The following is a 24,777-nucleotide window of genomic DNA, read 5'->3' as shown; positions in this document are numbered from 1 at the left end:
AGCCTCGCAGTCCAGCGCCTCTCCGGAGAGAGCCCGGTTTCGGGCCTTGTCCAGTTCTTGTGCGCACTGGCGGAACTCGAGGAAAGTGACCAAGACGCAGTCGAGGTCGCAGACCCTCCACAAGAAACACTTGTTTTTTCGCGGAACTCGGTCGATTCGTGAGGGGGGATCCCACTAAATACAGGTCTGGGTCCCGAGGACAGCTTACCCTTTCGTGATGCAGCTAACAAGAGGGGAAGAAAAGGGAATGCGCTCCTCCACTGCCACGGAGTTAGAACACAAACCAGATGCAGCAGATCCTCCCTTCCGCTGTGCAGGGGAAAGGCTGTTCTTTGCTGCCAAGAAGAACGGCTGCGTCCAAGACTTCGAAGACAGGCGGTGCTATGCATCGTTGAGTCTGTTCATTCGAGACTGGGAAACTGTCTAGTAATCGGTTAACCGCACTGATGGGGGATGAAAACACGGATTTTCCCCCTCTAAATCTGGACGGCCTTCGCCCCGGCTACCGACGCCCCTCGCTGCTTCGCTGAAACCGTCGCTTGGTCAAACGGGAGTGCCGCGCGAACGGCCAGCGAACCTTTCTGCTTCGGGTTTCTCGCCCAGCTGCAGCTACGCTGCCGTTCTCAGCAAGTGTTGCCTGCCTGTCGACCTCTTTCGATTGACATTCCTAGCTTTTCTACAAACGAAAGTGTGTCAAAGCGATACGTCGCAGCTTCCTTAGAGCCACAGGCATCGCCGCCGAGACGCAGAGACTCCGTGGCGGTGAAGTGTTGCTGAGGCTCTGCGCTCCAAACAGGGACGCTTCCAGAGACCTTAAACAGAGAACCTCGCTGTCTGCAAAGACGACGCGAACGTCAATGCGCCTCTGCTCTACCGCCGAAAGCACACGCAGCGTCGTTTCACCGCAACAGTGAAATCGGCGTGTGTCCCTTTGTTCGGAAGGCCGATCGATGTCGATCTTTGTCTTGGAAACACTTTGCGTGTCTCGAAAAACCAAAGACGGGTCGCTGCCACAGATGTGTGTACCTCGTTTCAGGAGCCGGGAGTGCCTTAAAAGTGTGAACGGGAGAATCGCGCTTCCGGCTCGGCCGTTCTCCAGGCTCACTCCCTTTCTCCTTACCACCCCTTCTTCTCACTTGTGGCCTCGCATAAAAAATGTCTCCGTCGCGGCGGCGACATTTCCCCCTTGTTTCGAAATCACGAACGCCCTCAGTGGTGTCTCGACCTGCTACGCCTCTAGGTTCGTACACCTTCCTCACCGCCACCGCTGCCTGCGGGCTTCGACACGGCAGCAAGACGTAATTCAATTTCTGTCGCTCCCTGTTGGTTTGTGGCGCACTGCACAGTTCAGTTTGTCTCGTGAATCTTCTGAGTTTCGCCTCCCTCGCATTAGGTCTATCCTAATCTGTGGCCAGAGAGGCCTGCGGGCTTGTGAACGCTGCAAGAGCCTTCACGGCGTCCACGACCGCAGTGGGATCCTCGCACACCAAAAAGCTTCCGTTCTCTCTAAACGCTGGAGGCACTGGAAAGGCGTCCAATTCTGCGCCACTCTCGCTCCCGCCTTCACAGACTGTCCCCACAGCGGGGACCACACGTCGACAGTTCTCCCCTCCGTTCGCAACTGCAGCGGAAACGTCCTTGACAAGATACTGAACGGGACGCGAGACGACACTTGAAAGACTCTCCTCGGTGTGACTGTATCCATTTATCCATTGACAGCCTGCAGATTCGCCTCCCGGTGGGGCTACCTGCGCCGAGGCGGACGCCGCGGAACCCGACATGTTCCCACGGAAACCTTTCTCTGTGTTATCTACTTCTTTAAGGCCCTCGACTCCGTGTTTCTCCTGACGCCTATCCAGCAGTGCCGATCTCTGGCTCTGCGAGGAAGGAACATATCCCCGTTCTTCCGCTGCAGCCTCCCGCGTTCCAGATTCACTTGCGTCTCCTTCAGCGTGTTCGGCTTTCCATTCCTTCCTCCCGGCCTCTCTCCCTCCTTTCTCTTCTCTAGCTATGACGCCCACCACCACGCGCGCCCCCAGCTCGGCGGCTCTCGCAAGGACCGCTTTCCAGCCTTTCTCTCCCTCTCTGTCTCCCAACAGGACCTCGACCTTCCAGTTTCTTTCTCGCCGGAGGCTCTGCGCCAGGCGAATGGCGGCTGCATGCGCGGCCTGGGCTGCCGAAGGTCCTCGCCCCCACTCGGCGTCCTTCCCCATCCCGAGAGCCCCACCGGCGGAAAAAGAGAATGGCTCATACACTGAAGCGCCGGCGTCGCCAGTGGCGAGGTGTATCGACGCTTGCTCTTCCCCGTTTGGGCGGGCCGAGAGAGATGCCGGCAAGCGATCGGCGGGGCTGGCTGCATGCTGGCGCATGTCTCGCACAGCGTCCTGTGTCCCCGCAGCTGGAGTTTTTGAGGGATTTCGTGCATGCGAGGCGGCCGGAGACGGCGCGTCCTCGACAGATGCGTAGGCGCTTCTGTCTCCCGCTGCTGGCCTTTCAGAGGACGGCGCGAGGACGCTGACGACGATGTCGACGAGAGGCGTTGCGCCCGGACGGAGGTCGGGGAGAAGTCCCTTGCGGTCGAGCAAGTCGAGAAGGACTGTGTCGCCCATGCCGAGACCTACCGCCGAGATTCCGGTTCCGAGGAACTGCTTCCTCAGCGAGGCCGCCGCCCCGTTTGAGGCAGGCGAAGGCGCCGAGAGGCCTGGCAACCGCAGCACGTGCTTCACGTACCGGCCGCCTCCAAACAGAGCCCTGGGTCTGAACAACGGATCAGCCGGCGAGGCGAGGCTAGCGACACGAGGGTGTGCGTCTGCCTTTACACCCACAACCCGCCTCGAAAGGTCGCCAACAGCCATCTTCTCTGGTTCCCCACGACCGGTCTCTGCCCCGCGCGCGAGGCGCGAGGAAGAGTTGACGCGCTCAAAGGCTTCAAACACGAGACCGCGGTAGTACCCGAGGCCGCGCACAGTCAGCAGATGCCACGAGAGCCACCGGCGTGAGAGGCCGTAGAGAGGAAAGAGGGCAAACAGCTGCCGGGCTTCCTCCGCGGCAGCTTCCAGGTGTCTCTCTGCCGCCGCCGCGGAAGCCGAGACGTTAGGAGACCCGAGCGAACTGGAGACACACAAAGCCCGTGAAGCGAGAGAAGAGCCAGACGAAGGACAGGGTGTCCCTGTGTCGGGGTCTGGGAACGGATTGAACGCCTGGACGGCTTCGATCAAAGTTCGGGCGTCCGCAGGACGTAAACCTGTGACGTGGCTCAGAAGTGGGAGGACGGCGTCCACGGGATGCCGTTCTAACCGATCCAGGACCTGACAGATCTCCTCGAGTTTCTGTGTCTCCCTTTCTTTCTCTGTCCATTCCACGCGCTCTTCACTTCCCTCCCGTCCCGTAGCTCCCGCGAACGCCCGGCTCACCCTGTCGGTCTTTCCCGCGGCGCTCGGGTCTGCGCCCTCGAGGCGCCGACCCCGTACTGCGCCGGTGTCTCCCTCCTTCCTCGACGGTGCCTGCGAAGCGCAGTTCTGGTCTTCCCCTCGTCGACTCTCCTCTGCGCTCTCTTTCACGGTCTCCCGCTGCCGAGTGCACTCTGGCCGGCCTTCTGACTTCGTTTCCGCCGCGCGTCCTTCCTCGTCCGCAGATCCGCCCACGGGCTCTGCCCAGAGCTTGCGCCCGTCAACGACACCCAGGCGGACGAGGAGCGCCTCGAGGACCCGTCGACTGCCGACGCGAACTTCGACATCTTCCGGACGCAGCCCGAGCTTTTCCAGCAGAGACACCGCTGCAGCAAGGATCTCCGCCTCGGGCCTCGCATCCAGAAGGCCCGCGTGCGAACGGCGTTCCTCGAGGCGTGCGTCGCGCCCCCGTCGGGTACCGATTGCATGCAGGTTTCGGGGCACCAGCGCCGACGAATCCGTCCTCTCGCCCGGCCCCAGGACGATGTCCAGGTTCCACTGCCAGTGTTGTCTTCGGCGGCACCGACCTGTTCTCTCGTAGCGCCAGCAATCCCCTATGGAAGACAAGCGAACGGGTAAGGCCGGCGACGCGGCGAGGCTCTCGAGTTCAGCGATGCTGCAAACGCGCTCAGGCCGTAGTGGCTGTGCACTGCCTTGCCGAGGCTTCGCGTACAGGCGCAGCAGCAGTCGACAGAGGGACGGCGTCAGTTCCGGGCGAAGCGCCAGGGGTCTGCGACTCTGGTCCTCGAAAAGGTAGAGGTGCGGAGGAATCCCCGTCGAAATGCCTTGCGAGGATGGCGACGCCGGTGACGTCAGGGCCGCACCTTCACCGCGCGCGGCACACGCCACGTGTAAAGGACGCGACTCCATGTGAGCGCCTGGGGCTGTCTCGCTTGAGTTCGAAAGCCGAGGGAGTTTCGAGGCAGTGCACCTTTTGCGGAGGCTTTCCTCCGTGGCGCCTTCGCCCCGCTCTCTGCTGCCAAATCCCGCGAATTCGTCCGAGCGGTGCGAGACAGGAAAGTCGCCTCCACGGCGCGCGCTCCGTTCCTCACTGGGGTGTAGGTAGAGCTCAGCAGGCTCGACGACTGGAGTCGCAAATTCCTGGAACCCGAACGACGCTGCAGTCTCCCGCCACTGGGAGAACAGCCACCGGTGAAGCCGCCAAAGAAGAGGCGGGAAATCTTGACTGCCCCGTACCGGATTCAGCGAGGACGAGCCGAGAGAAGACGTCGACGCCGCTGCCGAAGTCGACGCAGAACCGCCCTCCATTCCGCCAGCGCCTCTCCGTGTCCCCATTGGCCGACTGTCCATACACCTCCAGTTGTCGAGCGCCGCCCTTTGCGAATTCGCGGCGGGGTTCCGCGTTGCGGCCGGGAGACGCACCCGCCACTTTCCTTCCCGCGGGCTCGCGTCTTTGCTCCGGTCTCGTCTCCCCGTGGCACAACCAAAAAGCGAATTGGCGGCGGAAGCCGCACGCAAGAACGGATGCGACATGCTGGACAAGGCGGCCGGGGATCGAGTCCACCGTCGCCGACAGAGCCTTTCCCTGTGACGGCCCTTTGACAGAACCGCCTCCCTTCCCAGCGGCTGGAGGAAACCTAGAGACGGTGGCCTTTGTCTCGGACCTTCGATGGCGGCATCTCCCGATGCCGCCTCTTCCGCAGTTCTCAGGAGACGCCGGAACGGCCTTCCTCTTTGCGGCGCCGCCGGCTCAGTCGTCAGGAGAGCGGGCCTCGGCGAGGAAGCCAGCGACGCGAACGAGGGAAGGAGCAACGACTCCGTTCCGCCCTTTGGAGAGAGAAACGAGGACAAAGGCACGAGCAGGCCGTCGCCACCAGGAGAGAAACGGCCTGCCGACCTCCACACCCGCTCCGGCGCCACACATATCCGGCGATCGGCGGCGGCCGAAACAAACGAAGAAGCCAGCAGAAGAAACAGGAGTGCCAGCATCGTGCGGAAAAGAGAGAATCCTGGAGAGAACCAAAAAGTGGACGGGAACCTGGGAACCCTGAACCGTAGCTCTTATCCCACAAGCGTGCATCTATCAATACATCTCTGCGCCGAAACGAATGCGTCTGTACAAAACACCCTGCGTTTCCCCCGTCTGCTTCCGAGGGTCGGAAGGAACGCACGAGCGAAAGGAAAAAACAGAGTCAAAACGGAGAGACGACGAAGCAGACTCCGCGAAACGGACAGGCGGCATGCGTGGCCCATTATCTTCAAGGCGTCGGCCTCTCGGGGGCAACGCGGGGCGCCCCAAAGCAAAAGTGCGGCGTTCTCGCCTGTCCTCTTACTGGTAGACAGCGTGGACTTCTCCCGTCCCCAGTGCCTGCGGAGGCGCTCGCCCCTCGACCCCGAGGCCTCCAGAACCAGACCTCTTCACGGCGGAATCTTCCTGTCCCTTCAGTCTCACCCTCCCTAAGGCCTTTCTCCGAGGCAGTCCACGGGGCAGACAGCGCAAATGCCTCGCGCCGGCGCCGTCTCCTGCGCGGCCCCCAGAGCGTTCTACGCAGTTCACTTGTGCGTTGCGTCCGAGCATTTCACATTCTGCAGCAGATCGTCAACCTTTCCCGCGACATTGGATTCTCTGCGAGCGCGCGCGCGTTCGGGGGTCTGTTCGAACAGACACGCCCCGGACTGCGTATCGCGGAATGTGCTGGCCGCTCGATGCAGCTGCACACGCGGTTGTTCAGCTGAGCGCTTCGCCTGTTCAACTGGCGTTCCTCCCGACTCCAGCGCGGATCCCATCGCTCTGCCTCTGGTTCAACATCGTGAAAACGTGCACTAAAAAGTTGCTGGCGGGGGGGGAGAAAAGACGGGGAAAAGCGAGAGGCACGCGCAGCGTGCACAGAGGACTGTATATACACACCAACAGGAGACGCGAAAGGTGAAAGGCTCTGCCTCCATGCCGGCCCGCACACACGTTTGCCTTTCGGAGTGCGAGACTAAAACCCTTGAAGAACCGTCCTCGGCGTGCTGATTTGCCTCCCAGCGTTCGTGTGTGTCTTTGCCGTCCTTGCGCGAGAGCGTCGCTCTCTGTTTTTCGCAAAAACCGGTCGGCCCTCCGCGAACTTCGCGCCCAGACGGGAGAGAGGTTGCCTTGTGTGTGTGCGGAAAGATCGAAAATCGGACCCGCAGGCGTCGAGTGAGGACCGGCTGGCCTTCGAGGACCTTCCGACGGTTTCGAACAGGCGAGAGGCCGCAATCTCCCTTTTCTGCTCCGAAAACCCAGCGAGGCTGCAACTCTGGGAAGCACGTGTGGCGTCTCGGACCCCAAGGTGAGGGGGGGTAGGGGGGGTAGTGAGGTTCTCTCTTCTCACATAGTGACCGCACAACTGCCGAGGGTGTGCGTTGCAGCTTTGCGACGCTTTTTTCCCGTCACGGCGCGAAGCATGAGGCGCACGGTCTCGCTCGAGGCAGGCGCGAGAGATGTCTCTTTTTCGCGTTTCTTTCGGTGTGTGTGTGTGGTTGTGCGTCAAGCGACATGCGAGCGACTTTTTCCGCGAGGCCAGGGCCAAGCAAAGAGGCGACTCTTGAAAACCCAAAACTCCGAGAGTTGCGCGCCCGGACGAACTCCACAGTCGTGCCGCGCGCGAGCGCTCGGTTGCGGGATCGCGGTGTCTCTCTTCTAACTCTCTTTCTCCCGTTGCCACACGCCCCCACCGGTTAGGTGGTTTGGATGCGTCTGTCCGTTTCGCCGAGGCTCAGCGAAAAGTCTTCCGGTCTTTTCGGCCGTTTCTTCTGTTTGCGTTCCGTTTGAAACTGAGAGCGTTTTTTTCCCTCGCGCAGAACGCCCCTTTTTCTCGCGCCTTTTCGTCTTCTCTCCCCCGCACGCGTGGAAAACCACCGGACCCCCGACGCTCGTTTCCCGCCTCTTTCCTGTCTTTCTTCTACACATTTCCCGCGGTGTGCTTCGCCGACCTGGTTTCCCCTTTGCTCGAAAGCTGCGCGTCCTCTCTTCGGAAAACCTCTGAGCCGCGCTTCGCAACGTACACCCGTCACCGCCCGCTCTCCGTCGAAAACGCCGTCTCGTCCAATCTCTTTTTCTTCCCAGTCTTCTTCTCTCAGGACTTCACTCCGTTGTAACTGCTTAGGCTGCGATTTACGCGAAACAAACGACGCGCGGAGGTCGCGGGATCCACGGGAGAGTTTCTTTCCGCAGTCCCGGGCGTCCCTGCGCCCGTGTCCTTCGCCCGTCGCCGTGTCGTCACCCTCGAGTCTCAAAAAGCCCTCTCGTAGCTCGTCCCGTTTCTTTCTCCTCCTTCCTCTCGGCAAAGCGCTTCGTCTCCCTGGCCGCGCTGGGTGTACAGACAGCAGGCGAGTGGACGTGTCCGTGGTTTTCTCTCGCCCAGAGCGCGGCCCAGCAGCTCTCTGTTCCGTCTGTCTTGGACACGGGAGAGCCTCGCCTTCTTCGCGCGCCGCGTGCCAAAGACAGACCTGCTTGGGCGATCGAGGGCTTAACTCTCTCCGCGGTCGCGCCCCAGGCGGGGGGTCCGAAGTCCGGGGAGAAACACCCGGGACTCAGAGAGACGCGTGACCACGAACTGGGCGACATCGGGGCCCAGGGTGAATCGCGCGGCGCAAGAGCGGCTAGTCGACGCGAGGCCGCTGTGAGCGTGCAAAAGCGCGCCTGCTTTCCTGTCGCCGGACGCGGCTGTTTCGTTTGCTGCCGACAGCCGACCTAGTCCGCACGCGGAAGAGCACGCATAGGAGAGGACAGAGAGAAGGGAGAGACACGCAGCTGGTCTTTCGACGAGAAAAAGCAAACACCTTTCCAGAATCCCTCACGTCTGTGTGCTGGCGCTGTCTGACGGCCCGCGGGGCGCAGTCACGAAGGTGTCTTTTCTTTCCGCGGAGAATCCGAGAGCGGAGGCGAGGAGAGACAACACTTTTTGTCCGACAACCCAACACCCACCGTTTTCTCCCCTCGTTTGTGCCGTCTGGCGCAGCCCCTCACAACTGGCGAATCAAATTCCTGCGGCATCCTGAGCCGCGCGCTTCCCTCTGAACGTCGTTTCTCTCGCCTCTAAACTTTTTGTCGTCTCTCTCGGGCCTTCACTCCCTAAGCTGGCCGTTCCGCTGTGCATTCTGCCTTTTCTCTCCACCGTCCCCGTCGCGTTTCCTCTCCTGTCTCTCCTGGCACGCAGCTGGTGTGTCTCGCCGTCTTTTCTAGCTGCGCGCCTTGTCCTCGTTTCCGTTGTTTCCCCTGTCTCTCTCCTCTCCTCCCGCTCTCCTCTCCTCCCGCTCTCCTCTCCTCCCGCTCTCCGTTGTTTCTCTGCGACCCCTTGTCTTGCTCTCCCTCCTTTCCGCCTCGCCGTCTCCGTGTCCCGTTGTTTTGTCTCCTCCTGCGTCTCGAAGAATGGCAGCGGCGCCGGGGCAAGCTGGGGAGGGCGACTGCGCGTCTCTTCATCTCATGCAACAGCTGCTGGTGTCGACGCTGGACCACCGGCAGGCGATTCGCGAGCAGGCGGAGCTGCAACTCGTCGGCGCGCGCGATGGAGACTTCAGCCTCTTTCTGGTCTCGCTCGCGCGCGTCATCGACGCGCCTCTCGCGACCGCGGACTCGCACCAAGTCCAGGAGCAACTGCTGTCCAAGCAAATCGCCGCTGTCACCTTCAAGAACTGCATCAGCGCCAAGGTACACGCAAAACCCGGGAAAGATTGCATCCCTTGGAGTCTCGTAAAGGCGGGTTTAAAAGCGCAGAAACCAGACTGTCGCCTGCGTGAGAGTGGTGTGGCGCTCACCGGAGGACGGGGCAACAGATGGACTGGACGAGAAGGCGAGGATGGAGACCCGCTGGCTCGGTAGCTGCTCAGACAGCCCACAGAGAAGAGGGGCGTTTCCTCACGCCCGACAGAGAGTGGGTTTGGAGTGTGGACCGCTTTAAAGAAGTGATTTTGAACTTTTCTTTGTGCAGGACGTCGTCCTCGACAACGCAGCTGCAGAGAGATGGCGTGCCGTCGCCGAAGAGGCCAAGCAGGCGATGCGCCTGCAGCTCCTCGCCGCAATCAAAACCGAACACATCCAAGTGCGTTCCGCTGCTCCAAGCTGACCGTGCATGCAATATATATATATATATATATATATATATATATATATTTGCCTCTAGACCGGGGGTTTTCTCTACGCGAATCTATGCGTGCGACCTACGATGTACACACATACGCAGTTGTGCGGATCTGCATTTACATGCATACATGTATAAATATATGTATGACCGTCTACGTATCTGTAGTTGCGTAGAGATACAAGCAGACGGTGGTGGTTCGCTTCCGGTGGACTAGAGCTTGTGTGCGTCGTGAGTTCACATTCGGTCTTTGTTGTGGGGTCTTCGTCTCAGGTGGCGAACGCGGTGTGCCAGGTGTTGTCCAAGATCGGGAGAGTCGAGCTGCCGGGCGACGGTTTCCCCGAACTTTTGCCTTTTCTATTGACGCTCGTCACAGAAGCAACGATGACGCCGGAAGCGAGCGCGCAAGCGGACGGGGTGTCTGCACACCGCAAGGTGTATGGGCGAAACGCCCTCACCTGCCTCGCCTACTTGTGTGAAGAACACTCAGACATCGTCGAGGAAACAGGAGAGGATCCAGCAGACGTCTTGAGCGAGGCGCACTGTAACAACATCCTCACGGCGGTTGTGCAGGGTATGCTTTCTTCGAGGCAAAGAAAAGGGGAAGGAAAACAAAGAGAAAAGAGAAACAAAGGGAGAGAGGGGAACACCCACGCGCTAGTGTCACCCAGGCCGCCGCTGTAGAGATTGCGAGCGACTCTGAAATGCGCAGCTAAACGCATGCATGCACAGGTTGAATCGACACAAGGATATTTATTTGTGAGTACGCGTGAAAGGGACACGGAGAATCATTTGGCGTCGAGAAGTGTTTAGAGAAAGCTAGGCAGCACGGGGGAATCCTCAACGAGCGTCATCCCAGAATCGTTTTGGATATTGATTCTCGCGTTGTACCAGTCCTAGCCAAGTTCGCGTGCGGAGGGATGTGCGTGTGGCGCGAGGGCAAGGAAACCTTTGTGACGAAAGAGAGATCGACTGCATCGCTTCACTGCGTGCGTGGCCGACTTCTTTAGAGCGAAAAACGCGCACACAGTTCTGTGAGGGGCGGATGCGGAGGGTAGCCAACGGGTACTGTCTCGAGGCGTCTTGCGCTTTTGGTTTGCTTCTTGATCAGTTCACTTTGCTAAAAGGAGACGTGCTCTCCGTTCAACAAACCTGGAACGTTTGTGGAGGGATGCGTTTCCGTTTCTGTCTATGTGGCTTCAGGAATGAAGGACGAGGACGTGCAGCTGAAGGTTGCAGCGCTCAAGGCTCTTTACCACGCCCTCATTTTCTCAAAGAAAAATTTCGAGAACCAGGTAAAGACTCTTCCGTTCGACTGACACGATCGGTGGAGACAGGAGTCCTTTCGTCTCTGTGTCTCGTTCCTCTCTCTTGTCTCCGTCTCTGCCGCCTCTCTGTCTCCTCGTTGGCGACGCCCCCGGGCGGTGTAGACGGAGACGGTGGAGACACCTCCCCTTGGTGTGTTGTGCCCTTGTTTCGTCGTGCCTCGCCGTGACGCTTTCCCTCAAAGTCTTTGCGGACCCTCGGCGCGTGCTTCCTCCTTTCCCTGCTCCGTCACCTGTTCGCCTTTTTCGCTTCCGCCTCCCTTCTAAAAAGGCTTTCCGCTCTCCACAAATTTTACAGTTTTCGCCCTCCGTGAGGCGTTCTGCGTTCCCCTCCGGCTCCTGACGAGTGTTTGTGTCCTTTACATTCTCTCTTTTCTTTCCCGTTTTTGAGGTTTGCGCACGAGTTTCACGCATCGTACCGACCTTGTCTTCTCTCTCTCTAGCGGATCAACCGACGCGCTCGGCATACGCCTCTCGCGGGCCGTCCCCTAACTGACTCAAATCTGTCTTTTTCTCCTTTCCCCTCGTTCTCTTCCCTTCTCTCGCTCCTCCTTTCCCCTCTGTCTTTTCCCCTCTGTCTTTTCCCCTCTGTCTGTCTCTCATGTCTTCCGTTCCCTCTTTCTTTTTCTCTCTTTCTGGCTCTGGGGTTTCCGTCGCAGACGGAGCGCGAATACATCATCCAGGTGGTGTTGGAGAACACGAAGGTGGCCCACCAGGCGGTCCAGGTGTCCGCCTTCGAGTGTCTCGTGAAGATCGCCGAGGAGTACTACTCGCTCCTCGAGCCGTACATGAGCGGCATTGGGCCTCTCTCCTGGGAGGCGCTGAAGAGCGGCGACGACAGTGTGTGCATTGCAGCCATGGAGCTGTGGAACACGATTGCGGATGTGGAAATCGACATCCAGCAGCAGGAGGAAGACGCGGCGTGTCTCGGCGCAGACGCGCCGGAGGGCGCCGGCGTGCCGAGAAACAGCCAAATCATCAAGCAGGCGCTCCCTTTTCTCCTCCCCATTCTTCTCAACACACTTACCCAACAAGAGAGCGAAGAAGCAGACGCCGCGGACTCCTGGACGGCCGCCATGGCGGCTGGCACGTGCCTCGGCCTCTGTGCTCAGGTAAAGAAAGATGGTTTCTCGCAACTTGTCGATTGCGGTCCCTCCCTTGCGGCTCTGGGGCTGTGGCTCGCCTCTGCTCCGGCCCGCGTCGCGCAGCTCCTTCCGTTCCTCACGCCTCCTCTTTCTTTCTCTCCCGTTTCTTCTCGCGCTGTCGTCTCCCGGCTTCGCTGCGTGCGCGCGTCTCGCACGGAGAGCGGTCCTCCCAGGGGTCAGACGCGTTCCGCTTCTTCCCCCGCTTTTCCTTTTTCTCTGTAGGTAGTGAAGAACGACATCTTGCCGCCGGTGATTCAGTTTGTGTCTGAGAACTTTTCGAGTCCGGACTGGACACGGCGGGAGGCGGCGGTCTTGGCGTTCGGCAGCATCATGGAAGGCCCCGACACAGAGGCGCTGAAGCCGCTCGTCGAGGAGTCCTTCACATCGCTCGTCAACGTTTTGCAGGATTCTTCCGTGGCGGTCCGAGACACCGCTGCGTGGACGCTGGGGCGCATCGCGCAGTTCCACACTCCCGTCGTGATGCAGAAGCTGGTGAACGCAGACGGGACAGTCGTGGCCGAGAACAACTCGCTCCTCGCCGCCATCGTGCACCGCCTGCTCGACCAGCCGCGCGTTGCCGTGAACGTCTGCTGGCTCCTCCACGAACTCGCGGATCACATGACCGCAGGCGACGGCGAGAAACTCGTCTCGACGCCTCTGGACCCTCTCTTCCAGAAACTTTGCGACGCTCTCATCCAAGTCTCCGAACGCGCAGATGCAGTGAGACATCATCCCACGCACACGCTCGACCTCCTCACACCTATATGTATATATATGTATATATGTTTTTTGTATGTGCGTATATATATATATATATACACGGATACATATATATGCATATATATGCATGTATATCTAGGTGTAGATGCATGTGTATACGCTAATGCTGCTGTGAGTATCGGTCGAGCTATGGTGGCAAGTGTGCAGCGAGAAAATGCAGAGGTGTCTGAGGAGAGCAAGAGAGGCCAGATGCGTTCTCTGTTCCTCATTGGAGGGGTATATCATCTGGGGAAAGGCGAGGGAGTGGGATCTTTCGTCCTCCGTTCCGTTTTGCCGACTCGCGCGGTGGGCTGGGAACCCCGTGCGCGCTCCTGCACATGTGTGGGAGTCGTGGCCTCTCGGCGTCTCTTTTGATTCTCCCTTCGTTGTCACTTTGTCTTAGCCCGCTGTCCCCTTGTTCTTCCGTTCTCGCGTAAGGACGAGCGCAGCCTGCGGGATGCTGCGTTCAATTGCCTGGGAGCTCTCATCAACAATGCAGGTGAGTGCGCACGCGCCTGTGCACGTTGGCCTTTAACTGTTCCTCTGCGCGAGGTGGAATTGCGAAGGAAGGGAGAGGGGGGAAACGACAAAAACGCGTATCTCTCTTCGCAGAACGCGGCAAGTCGACAGAGCTTTCTCCACTTTGTGACTCGTTTGCTTCGCGTGCAGCGGCGCATGTTCAGGGCCCTCGCTCGTTGATGTGTGTGGCTGTTTTCCTTGCTCCTTCCCGTTTCCACGGGTCCAAACGTTTCCCTCGATTTCAGTTCTTCGTTGCCGACGCGCAGACGCCAAACGTGTCGCCGCTGTGCGCCCACACCCTTTGCCCTCGTGCGGCTCTATGAGCCTCCCCGGCGCGCCTCTCTGCGTCTTCTCACCCTCTCTGGGCGGTCCTCGCCTGTCTTTCTCAGCGTCCGCGCTCGCCACTCTGTCTCCTTCTCAGGCGAGAGCTGCAAACCGTCGATGCTGAAACTGCTGGACCACTTCGTTCAGCAACTTTCCCAGTCCTTCATGTTCGAGGCGAACGAGGCAACGCGCCAGCGCCAGGGTAAGCTGCACACTCCAGGAATTCAGGGAAAAACACGGAGGCGGAAGACCACACAGCTTGCATGAGTTGAACTGCTGAGAACAGAGTCCAAAGGGCCAAGCGCGGGAAACTCGACGTAGAAGATAGGCGTAGGACGCAGGCGGGGTGGCGACCTAGAGGATTCGACAAAAAACGCCAGGGACAGAGACAGCCACGTGCAGACCCGTGAGGGAGACGGCTGGTGTCACGGGGCAATTCACCTCTGTATACAAAGAGAGTTTTACGAGCACTGCAAGGGCGTGGCCGGGGAGGAGAGCGAGAGAGCTACATAAACATACACTTTTCTTTATCTATCTATCTATCTATCTATCTATATATATATATATATATGCATATGGATGTACGATTTTAGAATGTCTTGGCTTGAATCTGCGTGTTTCGAGGGCGGGACGAGGGGCTGCGCAGAGCCCCGTGTGCATTGGTGCATGGGCGCCCAGGAGAAGACGGCTGCAGGTTCGCCGCGTGTGCGGGGGCATCGCGACTTCTCCTAAGTGCCGTTTCCTCAATCGTCCCCGTCTTGTGTTTTTCTCGTCGGCTGAACAGGGCTCCTCTGCGGCGTCATCCAGATCCTCTGCCTGCGGTTGGGGGACCAGGTCCAACCTGTGGCCTCGCAGATCTGGGCGTGCCTCGCGCGAGTAAGAACGCGGAAGGACTTGCATGCGACTCTGTCTCGGGCGCTGCGCAAACCGCCCAAGGTCTTCGTTCCCAGGCGGCTTCCGCGCTACGCGACATTCCTTCGTCTCAGCACAGGGCGCTTGGAAGCCTCCGAGCCGCGTTCACATCGTCCGCATTCTGTACTGTTGTCTCACTCGAGAGCTAGCCGCAAAGTTGTGATTCCCCCGTCGCACTTTTGCGCAGTCTGGACACCCCCCACCACAGCTCTCGGCAGACTCTGTGGCCGAGGCGCCCACTGAGTTCTTTCCGGAGTCTCTCGTGCTTGGCTCGGGCTCGGTTCGCGTGTTTTTCGTTCCCTTCGCCACTTCGCCGTGGGGTGTGCGTTTGCGCCTCTGCGGTTTCTCTGCAGATTTTCCGGGGGCCGTCGCCTCCGGCTAACGCACCGGCGGGGACTGCTGCGCAGCTTAGCTGCTCAGCCAGCGAGAGCATCACGAACGACGCTTTGCTGGCGACTTCGGCGCTCGTGAACGCTGCGGGGCCTTCGACCGCAGCGTTCGCGGAAGATGTGGTGTGCATCGTCGCGTCGGGTCTGGAAAACTCGACGGGGTCGGCGGCGGGAAGTTCCGGCGGCGGCGCGGGGGCGGCTGCCGCGACCTCCGGGAGTAGCACGACAGACGAATTGCAGACTGTGCGCATTTGCGTCGAACTCGTCGGAGACGTGAGCCGAGCGCTCGGCCCCGCCTTCGCCCCGTACAGCGGACCTTTGTTGGCGCGCATGTATCAGATGCTTCAGGTAAAAAAGGCACCGACGTGGCCGGGACTGGAAAGGGTGTCTGGAGCCAGGGGAAGGGAAGGGTGTCTACTTTTTCTAGAGGCCGCGACGTCGGGAGAAGCAATCGGGAAGCCCGACACAAAAGTGGGAGAAGGCCCAGGCCGCGACGCGCGTTTTTCTCGTCTCCACGCTTTGCATTCGGCGCGACGCCCATCTCCGTCTCTGCATCGTTCCGTTCAACGCACACAACGCGGGGCGGGGCTGCGGCGGAGATCTCTGCTTCAAGCAGGGGAGCTGTCCCGGCGTCAGAGCAAATGCGGCGCGATCGGCTGAGACGCGCTTCAAAACTTGAAGGCGCCGCTGGACCTTTCTGTGCGCGTATCTGTGGACACCGTTTTCTCTTTCCCCTCTCGCAGGATCCAAATGTCGAACGCGCGCTGAAGCCGTGCGTGATGATCGCTGTGGGCGACGCGGCGATGACGATGGGTGGCGAGGCGTTTGCCCCTTACCTCGACTCGTTCATGGCGATTCTTCACCAAGCTGGTAACACTTCCTACGACGTGGGCCCGAGCAACTGGCAAGTACGTCCACCATAATGTCTCTGTGTATTCGATTTGAGATCCTGTCTTATTTATCTCAATTAGTGTGCGCGGGCGGTGCTCTTCCCCTGAACCCAAAATCGAAAGTGACAGCTCTCGCAGCGACGCGCCTGGGGGGGGGGGGGTCCTCTCGTGCGTCCGCGCTCTTTTTCCGATCCCATTCTATATAGTGTGTGGAACAGGGAGTCTAGCTGCAGGTGTTTGCCAATGGCTCAGTCGAGGCGACGGCAACCCAGGATGTACACAAAGGGCCCACTTTTGCCTATGCAGCAACGGCGAGAGAGGAGCCTTTCACCAGCGAGGACACGCGAGGCGCAAATGCGCAGAGAGCGCTGGAAGACTCATCTCCACATACACGCACGCGAGCGTGTACACATCGCACATGCACATGCAGAGACGCAGCTCTCTAGAGGTAGATGTAGACGCGTGGAGATGTGTGGAGTTAGGTGTAGGTGTAGGATGACATTTTGCCCGTTTTTGAGGGCATTGTCGGCTGGTGGAGTGAGACGTTTTGTTTTTTGGGGCGGTGCTGTCGCTTTTTCAGGTGAACGAAGAGTGGCTGTGGTATATCCACGACCTGCGCGAAGGCGTGCTCCAGGCGTACGTGTCCATCGTGTACAGCTTTAAGGAGAAAGGCATGCAGGAGCAGTTGAAGCTTTACGTGAATGCGATGTTGGACGTGGTCAAGGCTGTCGCGGCAACGAGTCCGAAAATGCGGGGCGTGGATGAGAACGTGAAGCAGGCCATCGAGCTCGTCGGGTAGGAACATTTTTTCGCGACATTTCGAGTAATAAATTGTTGACCTCAAGGTTCGGGCATTCAAAGCTCGAACAGCTGTGATAATAAACCCAGATGAAGAAACGATGACATAAATACTATCAAACCGCCGGTTTTGGACGGTGGTATTTTTAACACCGCTCAGAATATGCTAGAAACTACCATTTTGCACCCAACCAAATGTCCTTCTCCCGCACGCATGGCGTAAAGCGGATTACGTCTCTTCATTGGAGCCGATAGAGCGCCAGGGAGACTCCGCGCCGCGCGTGTCTCTGTTGAGGGCAACAAAGCGACTGCCGGGGTCTGTGTGTCGAGCGCGAGGCGACCGAGAGCCCCGCTTGTGGTAGTTGTGTGTGTTCGAAAGTCTTTCCATCCCCGCTCACTGTCTCCCCCTGGAGAGGCCGCTGCGACTCCCACACTGAACCCTCTCAGTAGAAAAGGACGCCGCCTCTTTGGCGAGACTCCGGCGTGCATGCCAATCCTGGGGACTGACGCCGGGGCCCAACGAGGGGGGACAGGCGTGTGGGGAGCTTTCCTCCGTTTAGAGATGCACGCAGGCGCTGTAGTCTGAGGTGCGGCGTTGTCCGGGTGTCTCCACTGGCGAGGCTCTGTCGCGATGCTTCGGCGCGCCCCAGTGACAGCCGCGTGTGCATCCGCGCGGCGTGCGGTTGAACCGGCCTCGGGAGGGGGAGGTGGGGTGTCCCGTCGCCGAAAGTTTTTTACGTTTTTCGGGATCATTCTGTCCTTTTCTGCGCTTTCGACAGAGACTTGATCAGCACTTACGGCGGAGACTTGACCCTGCACTTGCAGCGCGCGCCGTTCATGGAGCAGCTGCTGCAACTCGCGCAGGTTCTCGGCGCTGTCAAGGACGCAGGGGGCGAGGCCTGCCTTCAGAAGGCCCAGTGGCTCAGACAGGTGCGCCCTGGGGAGCGAGAATGCGTTGCATGTTGTCTCTGCTGCATGCTGTCTCTGCTGCATGCTGTCTCTGCACATATCCGTGTCTCTGCGTGGGGGGTCCAGGAGAGGACGCCGCGAGTTCGCTTAAAGAGAGGCGCTGTGCTGTCGGCGCACATGTCCTGTTTCGGGAAGGCGACTTTCCCTTTCTCTGCGGAGGGTAGCGACCGTTGGATTCGGACGTGCGTTTCGGCCGTCGAGAGCGCAGCGAAGCGACACAGACGAGGGAATGCTTCCAGAGAAGAACAGAGGAGGTCGAGAAACGCGTGGCAAGGGCGCACGCCAAGTGTGTCTGGGGGGCGGCGAGCTTGGAAGCATCAAAGTCCTGTTTCCTCAGAGCGATCCTGGGCCACTGGCAACTGAGAGCAGAAGTCTGTTTGGCGTGAAAAGTAGTTTTGGGGGGACAACTCGGCGGCTGTTGCGGCGACGCAGAGGTTTTGTGGGGACGCCCCGTCCGCCTCGTAGCGTCGAGGAGCATGGGCTGGGAATGTGTGTTGTATGTGCGCGCAGCTGATGGCGCGGTACAGCTGAAGCAGTCCGTGTCTTCCGTGTGGAGAAGGTTGGCGGAGCTTGGCGAGTGCAGCATACTCAGAGCTCCTTGGGCGAGAGCGCAAAGATCGTCAGTTTGCGACGGAGAGGCAGGAGACGGCTGCCCGAAACCGACTGCTCGGAGCCCAGAAAATGCGCGCGCCCGCTTCCGGCGTGGAAGCGAGGTGCGTTACTCTGCCAGTTGCATGCGGCGTGTGCTTCAGAGAACACCGGGATACCCCGGTGCGCAAAAGGCGACGCGGCGTGACTGGTGTGACTCGGACAAAAGAAATTTCATGCAGATCTGTCGCCCCGGCAGCGGCCTGCTTCGCTCGCGTGTGTGTACACCGGAATCCATCGGTGCGCAGAGAGGGCGCTGTCTTCGCGAGGACCTCCCCCTCGCACCGTTCCTGTCTTTTCCGGAAGAACTGCAGCAGAGTGGGGACCTGTCGCTTTGCATGTGTCCAGAGAGGCGCGTCGATTTGTTGTATGTCTTTGTTTCTGCCTCCCACGGCCATGCGTCTCGCTTTTCCGCACCGCGTGGTCAGCGCGAAGAGAGAGCAGCGAAGCCAGTCGTTCGTTTGGACTGCCAGGGCGTTTCCTATCTTTCTTTGCAAGTAACTTTCCTCTGGAAAGCTGCTCTCGCTTCGCCCGGCGGCGAACGAGCGCTCCTTTCCGTTGTTTCCCTCCTGCTGCTCAGCACACCTCTCGGGGTGCGTGTGCTGCTTTGCGTCCTGCCTCACGCAGTTCGTCTCTTTGTCCGACGGCGCGGCTTCGCTGGCCGGAGATGTGCGTGGAGTCCCTCTGCATGCAAAGGATCGAACTGCCGCTGTAGCTTCCCTTGTTTTCCCCTCGTTTGGTACACACATAGAACCCCAACTTAGCTTTTCTGTCTTTGGGGCAAGGTGGACTTGGCGTGGACGAAGCCCCGCTGGAACCATTTCTTGACTTTCTCCGCTGCGTGCAAAGTTTACTGCGACGCGGGCCCGAAGCGAGGGCTGTGGCAAAAACACCCAGGCGGTGGAGAAACCTGTTTGCGCGACTGACCCCCGCTCAACGAGAGAGACTCTCGCGGGGGGGAAAAAGGGGTGAACGAGGAAAAGGCCTGGCGCCTCTGGCGATCGAAAAAGGCAGTCACACCGTCAGAGAGAGGCTCGGAACTGTCTACCGAGGAAAACAGCCGGACGAGTGTGTGCGCGTTTCGGCTGCGTTGTGCCGCCTGGATGTTGTAGCCGAGATCCCAAGCGGGTTTTTCTACACAGACCGTGGTGTGTGGGAAGCTTTCGGGCAGCGGAACAGAACGAGAAGGTTGCGCTTGCATCACAGTTCGAATGCCTGTCATTCAGTGGACAGGAAACACTTTTTAAATGCGTGCTGGGCGACAGACACGGTGACTGCCCGCGGAGCCACGTGTCCGGAACTGCGCACTGCTCGGCAGATCGTCAACCTATTGCGAACGCCGCAGCTGCGCGGAACGACGCGCGATTTCGAACGGCAGAGACGTGACTTCGTCAGCCTGTCGCGCACGACAGCCAGTCTTTTGGAGCCGTACCGACTACAAAAGAAATCCTGAGAAAATTCATTACCTCGGCAGCGTTGGCGAGCCGTTGCATGCGACACAGGACAGATGTCGTTCACACCCCCTGACTGTCGGTCTCTTCCCAGAGTGGAATTTGGCAAAGAGGCTGCGTGAGAACCACGCTCTCGCTGGCCTCGATGTAGGTCTTCTGTGTGTACCAGCTTCGCGAGAAATCTGCCACGCTACAACGGCTCACACGCCGTGTGCCAGTGTGTATTCGGGTCTCGAGTTACACAGCGACTCGAGCGTTGATCCAGAAATGCGAGTGCTTACCGGGGATCCCCAGGCAAAGCCCCACTTCGCAAACCAGAAACCGTTGGTGCTTCCCTTTGTGGCCATCTTTCTGTTTCAACAGCTTTTTCGCAGCGTCAGCAAAAAAGAACGACGAGGATCTGGGACGGCTAGGCGCCGAGGCCGAATTCTGCATGCATGCGCACGGCTCTCTCTGCGTGTCCGATTTCGTGGAACCGTCCTCAGTGGGGCCGTATTCGTTTCAGTTTTCTAAAGGTACTGCCAGGAGGCATCGGCAGATCTAGTCGTTGCTAAAAAACGTGTACGGCGTCTGTGCGAGCTGTCGCTTCCAGACGGACCTTTGTGTGCATTTCAAGTGGGCATGCGGCTACAGGGTTGCCGGAACCGAAAGCGTATCCCCAGGCCTTTGAAAACGCGCCTTTTGTCTTCAGCGCAGATTGCGCGCCGACACACACACGGCTGTGCAGACCCCCGTGCCTTAAGAGGCGCTTTCTCTGTTCGAGCGTGACAAATGTGTCTTGGGTGTTTCTTTGAGAAAATGCGCCATCTCCAGCGGTGAAGCTCGGTCCCTGGGCAGGTGTTTTTTCTGGCACTTCGCGTGGTTTCCTTTTTGTCCAGTTGCGTTGCGCTTTGGCGATGGAGCGGTGACCAAAGCGCATATCCCGCCCTCCGTCCCGTAGACGCAGCGGCGCACTTTGCAAGTGTGAAGGTTCCCGCCGCGGGATTCCGCCCGGCCTGTTTAGGTTCTGTGCACATGGTTCTGCATCGGACTACCGAAAGGCCTCCGTGTCGAGAAATCGCTCGCGACGGCCAACAAACCGGTAGAATTTCACGAATCGTCTGAGGGATGCTTAGGCACCCTGCCTTGAACACACGCACCTGAGGTTCGCCATGACGCAACGAGGAGCTCTAGGAAATGCGGCAGACGCCGGCGTCGCGACTGCGGAGGCGGGGAAGAGTGTTGTCGCGCCCCGTGACTCTCCGGAAGGAACTGTTGGACCTCGCGACGCCGGGGCGGCTGAAATTCTCCAGACGTCTCTCGACGTCAGCGTCGTTTCCGATTCTTTTCATGGGCAAAAGGTCGCACTGGTTCGCTCTGCCGGAACCGGATGTCTCGCAGCGGTCCTCTCATCTGCACTGTTTGTGCTCTGGAAACGCCGTAAGCCCTGGCCGTCCTTCGCGACGCCGTCCACAGCCAAAAACTGCCCCCATGAGACAACCAAACAAGCTGGAACTCGGCCGCTCCTCGCCACGACGGCCCCACGTGTTTTGATGGAGCTCGGAGGTTTCGTTGCTTCCACCTGCCAGCAGAGTGCCTGTGTGCGTCCTCTTCCGAGCGCCCGCCCCTTTCGAATTTCTCGCCACTCAGGCGCCGCGGGGCGACGCCGAGCACGCCGAAGGCGGAGTTAGCAGGTCTTGACGCGGCAAGGCTCATCTGTTCCCTGCGTTTTCCCTTTCCTCTTTTTTTGCCCTAGAACCTCCTTCTTGCGGCTGGGGATGGCACGCTGCTGCTGGAGGCGGCGGCGCGGCGTTCGGGTGGTGGTACTCGCGCTGGAAACAGCGCGTTCAGGAGCAAGGGCTGGTGAGTTCGCTGTCCTGTGTGGATAAGGAAAGTCGGCAGTTCCGCCGCAACGGCGGGCGCCGCGCTCTGGAGAGACGCAGTGGGGCTGTTCACGACAGAGAGGACAGGTCAGCTAAAGGGGTATTGGAAGGTGGTGGGTTCCCCTGGAAGCTCCAGGGGAACCCACCGCACAAACCACGAGCGCTCCGGTGTTCGTCGTCCGTCTCGCGGTTCGCATGAGTCAAGCAAGGCAGGGAATCAACTGGGATTTTGCACACCACACAGCTCACATCCGGGTTCTTCGTCCCAGCTGCGACACCCGCGCCAGGGCTGGGAAGAGTGGTGGGAGATTCGGCGGCGCGGCGGGGCGTTCTGGATTACCGGAGGACCTGTGGAGGATCCGTGGCTTGGTGCTCACGCAGGTCTGCCGAAAAGTACGTTGTTATCTCGTGAACACTTCGTGTCGTGCCTCGGTTTTAGGGCAGATCATCGGTAAGAACCCCAACCGCGTGCGGCGGGCGGTTCGGTTGAAAACAAATGCGAGGCTGAAAGTGGAGAGGATAGTTGAGAAATTCCTCTTGTGGGGATCTGCGCATGCAGGCGCGGCTGCGGAAGGTCGCCGGCAGCGGCACAGCGTTCATGGTAAGCCTGTTGATAGAAATTCGATTTACTAGAACAATCGTTCCAAACTTTGGCGGTGTAGGCGGTTTTAGAAAGGCAGCAACTGAAAGGAGGCCTACGACAGGCGGGTCCATCATGACATCCACTGGGGCAGTGTTTTGGACTGGGAACGACAGCAGATCGTCCTCTGAACTACTGTCCGCTAAACAGCAAACATTTTCTGCTCAGTATCCTTTTGGCGCACCTTTCGGGATCCCTGGGGTTAGAAACTGAAAGGCAGAATCCGGGAGGACAGAGCGGGAGACGGAGACACATCATCCTGTGAGACCAGGCATGTGTAAGTGATCAGCCATATCGACGTTCATTCAGCCCTGGTACCCCGCCGCAGTGCGGCATTACCGACAGTGTGCATCTGCACTGGAGCTGAAACAGAAACGTTTAAGGATATATGTGATTCAAAGGCGACCCCCATTAACAACGGAAAGGGTCACTTTTCTGTGACGCTGCCTGTGTCGGCTCTCTTGTCCAGTGAGAAAGGGAGACTGAATGTCTCCCGCCCCGCAAATTGTGTACGGCCGAAAAAGCCTCTAAGAGGAGCCGAGAATTTATTGGGGCACAAGGAACGATTTTGAGGTTTGAGGAATGTGCGCCCGAAGGTCCGCGGTGGGCGGGCGGAGATCTCCCGTTTGCTACATTTTTCACCGTGTCGTCTTTCCCCGACTCCGTTCACACGAATGAGCGCTGTCTGTCCATCTCATATTTTATACTCCCACAATACTGTCTCTCCGTGTGACCATATGTGAGGCGCGTGTAGGCGTCTCTCTTGCCTGTGCCCGTTGCAGGCCTTGGACAGTCTCGCCCCTCCACTTCCGCCTGACGCTTTCACTGAAGCTGGCGAACGGGCTGCGGATGAGTTACTGAAGCAAAACCGTTCCCGCAGGGGCTCAAGGTGAGTCCAGAAAGCAGTTTCAGGGCGACAGTCAACTGTTGAATCATGGACATAAGAAAGAGCAGAATCGCTGCAGGACTCATTCGTAGTCAGGAAATCCAGAAGGCTTCGGTTTTGGATAGTCGGATCAAGTAAAAGGTAGTCTTCAGATGAAACAGGTAGTATTTGGTCGACGTTTCGCTCCGCTGGAGCAAAAACTGAACTAATCATTCCTGAAAGCGCAAGAGAAGGCAACGGTTCTCCCACAGGATGGCCGTTTGTTCGTAGCGAACCAAAAAACCCCGGACGGAATGCCGTGCACTGGAAAATTTCCCCATTCGGCGCAGGCATGTTGCCGTCTGCATGTATGGCAGTGGTCAAAAACTCGAGCTAGCATACTTTCTCGTGAACCAGCGGTTGGAATGCAGAAACGCATTTGAGGGGTACCAGTTTGGCAACAGAAAATAGAGAAGCTCCTGCCCAGAATGAAGCCTGAAGCGACGCGTTTCGCAGGGCGTTTTCCCAAGAACTAACGCGATCTCCTATTTCCTAGTACCATTAGTGAACTCTTTCGCGCCAACGCTTGAGGAGTCTGTGGACAAACAGCATACTACTTGTTTTCAAGCGTATCGCGTGTTCATGGCTGATCACTGGAATGAGGAAAGTGCTACTCGGGGCGTGAGCAGAGCTGTCTTTACTGAAAATGGCGACGCTTTTTGTCTGGGCAACACAATGGGCTAAGCATTCTAGGCACGGGCACGGAGGGGATGCGATAATCCGTTCCAGCGCTGCCGTAACTCTATATTCTCCAACCGCCACGAGAAAACACATTTTTGGGGGGGGGGGGGGGGCTGATCGCTGATTCGTCCTCACTCAATTGAGTGAAAGATTCTACGACAGTACCTAACTATCCCCCACAAGTGTCTCCAGTCTATCCCGGTCGTGCATTTGCTTTCGTACGAGAAAGGTTCAAGAGCACGATGCGAAGCATAACCGCATGTACGCTGTGATCCTCAGGCTGATGTACGTAGCTGAAGTGAGAGCTCTTTCACTGCTTCATTGTCAGCCACGCTACCGCTGAACTGCGCTGTAAAATGCTAGCTGGTATCACTGTTCAACTGAATAGTGCGAGCATACTCAAGGGGGGGAGACCACTCAGCTAACTCGACACCCGGAAGGTCGATGCAGAAGGTAGAGTCCTTTTTCGCCACGGGCCTTGCGACCTGTGCGACAGAAAATTTCATTTCGCAGGACGGTTCCTCTAGGCCACCCGGTCATTTTGTCTCGTTCATGGCACAAAAATGACACGTACTTCACGAACATTCACGGTGACTTCATCATAGCACACCAAGGACGATATTCCAGTGACACAAAAATCGAAGGGGAAGTAATCTCATCGTATCTCCTGCATCCATCTGCGAACTCGCTGCCAACTGCAACGTCTGTTGCAGCATGTGGGTCTCAAAGGCAATCGATTTTTCAGCGTCAGTTGAGACCACGCGGGCGCACATGCATACGAGACGACCACCCTGAATCAACAATCAAAAGCGATAAGAGAGAGTTCGTGACCCTGATACACAAGACGAAAAAAGCCCTGCAATACCGCGTCGCTGTGGGCAGCAGGTTCCCTAGGACTGCACGAGATAGCAAACAGCATTACATGAAAGTAGCGGGGCGATCCTTTCCATGGTTCTGCCTTGCAGGTCAACCAAAGGTAGACAACTGCATGACACGTGAAAAACGTTGATGGGGGGGGGGGGG

The 24,777-nt window shown here is 58.6% G+C and overlaps 3 protein-coding genes across 3 annotated transcripts; 2 read left to right on the top strand and 1 right to left on the bottom strand.

Moving 5' to 3' along the window:
• Positions 1 to 1,400: 1,400 nt before the first annotated feature.
• On the bottom strand, positions 1,401 to 5,399 carry NCLIV_001900 (putative histidyl-tRNAsynthetase; the record flags this gene model as incomplete). Its single annotated transcript, XM_003879688.1, has 1 exon — positions 1,401 to 5,399. The coding sequence occupies one exon, from the start codon at positions 5,397 to 5,399 to the stop codon at positions 1,401 to 1,403; it is 3,999 nt and encodes a 1,332-aa protein (XP_003879737.1).
• A 3,409-nt stretch (positions 5,400 to 8,808) lies between these two features.
• On the top strand, positions 8,809 to 18,078 carry NCLIV_001890 (hypothetical protein; the record flags this gene model as incomplete). The annotated part of the gene is made up of 14 exons (XM_003879687.1): positions 8,809 to 9,087; positions 9,368 to 9,478; positions 9,791 to 10,091; positions 10,721 to 10,812; positions 11,502 to 11,954; positions 12,210 to 12,707; positions 13,185 to 13,245; positions 13,687 to 13,791; positions 14,374 to 14,465; positions 14,855 to 15,238; positions 15,634 to 15,798; positions 16,361 to 16,575; positions 17,358 to 17,508; positions 18,058 to 18,078. 14 exons carry the CDS (start codon positions 8,809 to 8,811, stop codon positions 18,076 to 18,078), a joined length of 2,928 nt encoding a protein of 975 aa, XP_003879736.1.
• A 2,719-nt stretch (positions 18,079 to 20,797) lies between these two features.
• On the top strand, positions 20,798 to 23,484 carry NCLIV_001880 (hypothetical protein; the record flags this gene model as incomplete). Its single annotated transcript, XM_003879686.1, has 5 exons — positions 20,798 to 21,065; positions 21,382 to 21,488; positions 22,068 to 22,109; positions 22,931 to 23,037; positions 23,391 to 23,484. The coding sequence occupies 5 exons, from the start codon at positions 20,798 to 20,800 to the stop codon at positions 23,482 to 23,484; spliced, it is 618 nt and encodes a 205-aa protein (XP_003879735.1).
• Positions 23,485 to 24,777: the final 1,293 nt, after the last annotated feature.

This window comes from Neospora caninum, chromosome Ia, assembly GCF_000208865.1.
Source record: "Neospora caninum Liverpool complete genome, chromosome Ia".
NCBI lineage: Eukaryota > Apicomplexa > Conoidasida > Eucoccidiorida > Sarcocystidae > Neospora > Neospora caninum.
This window is presented reverse-complemented; position numbering and strand designations above follow the sequence as displayed.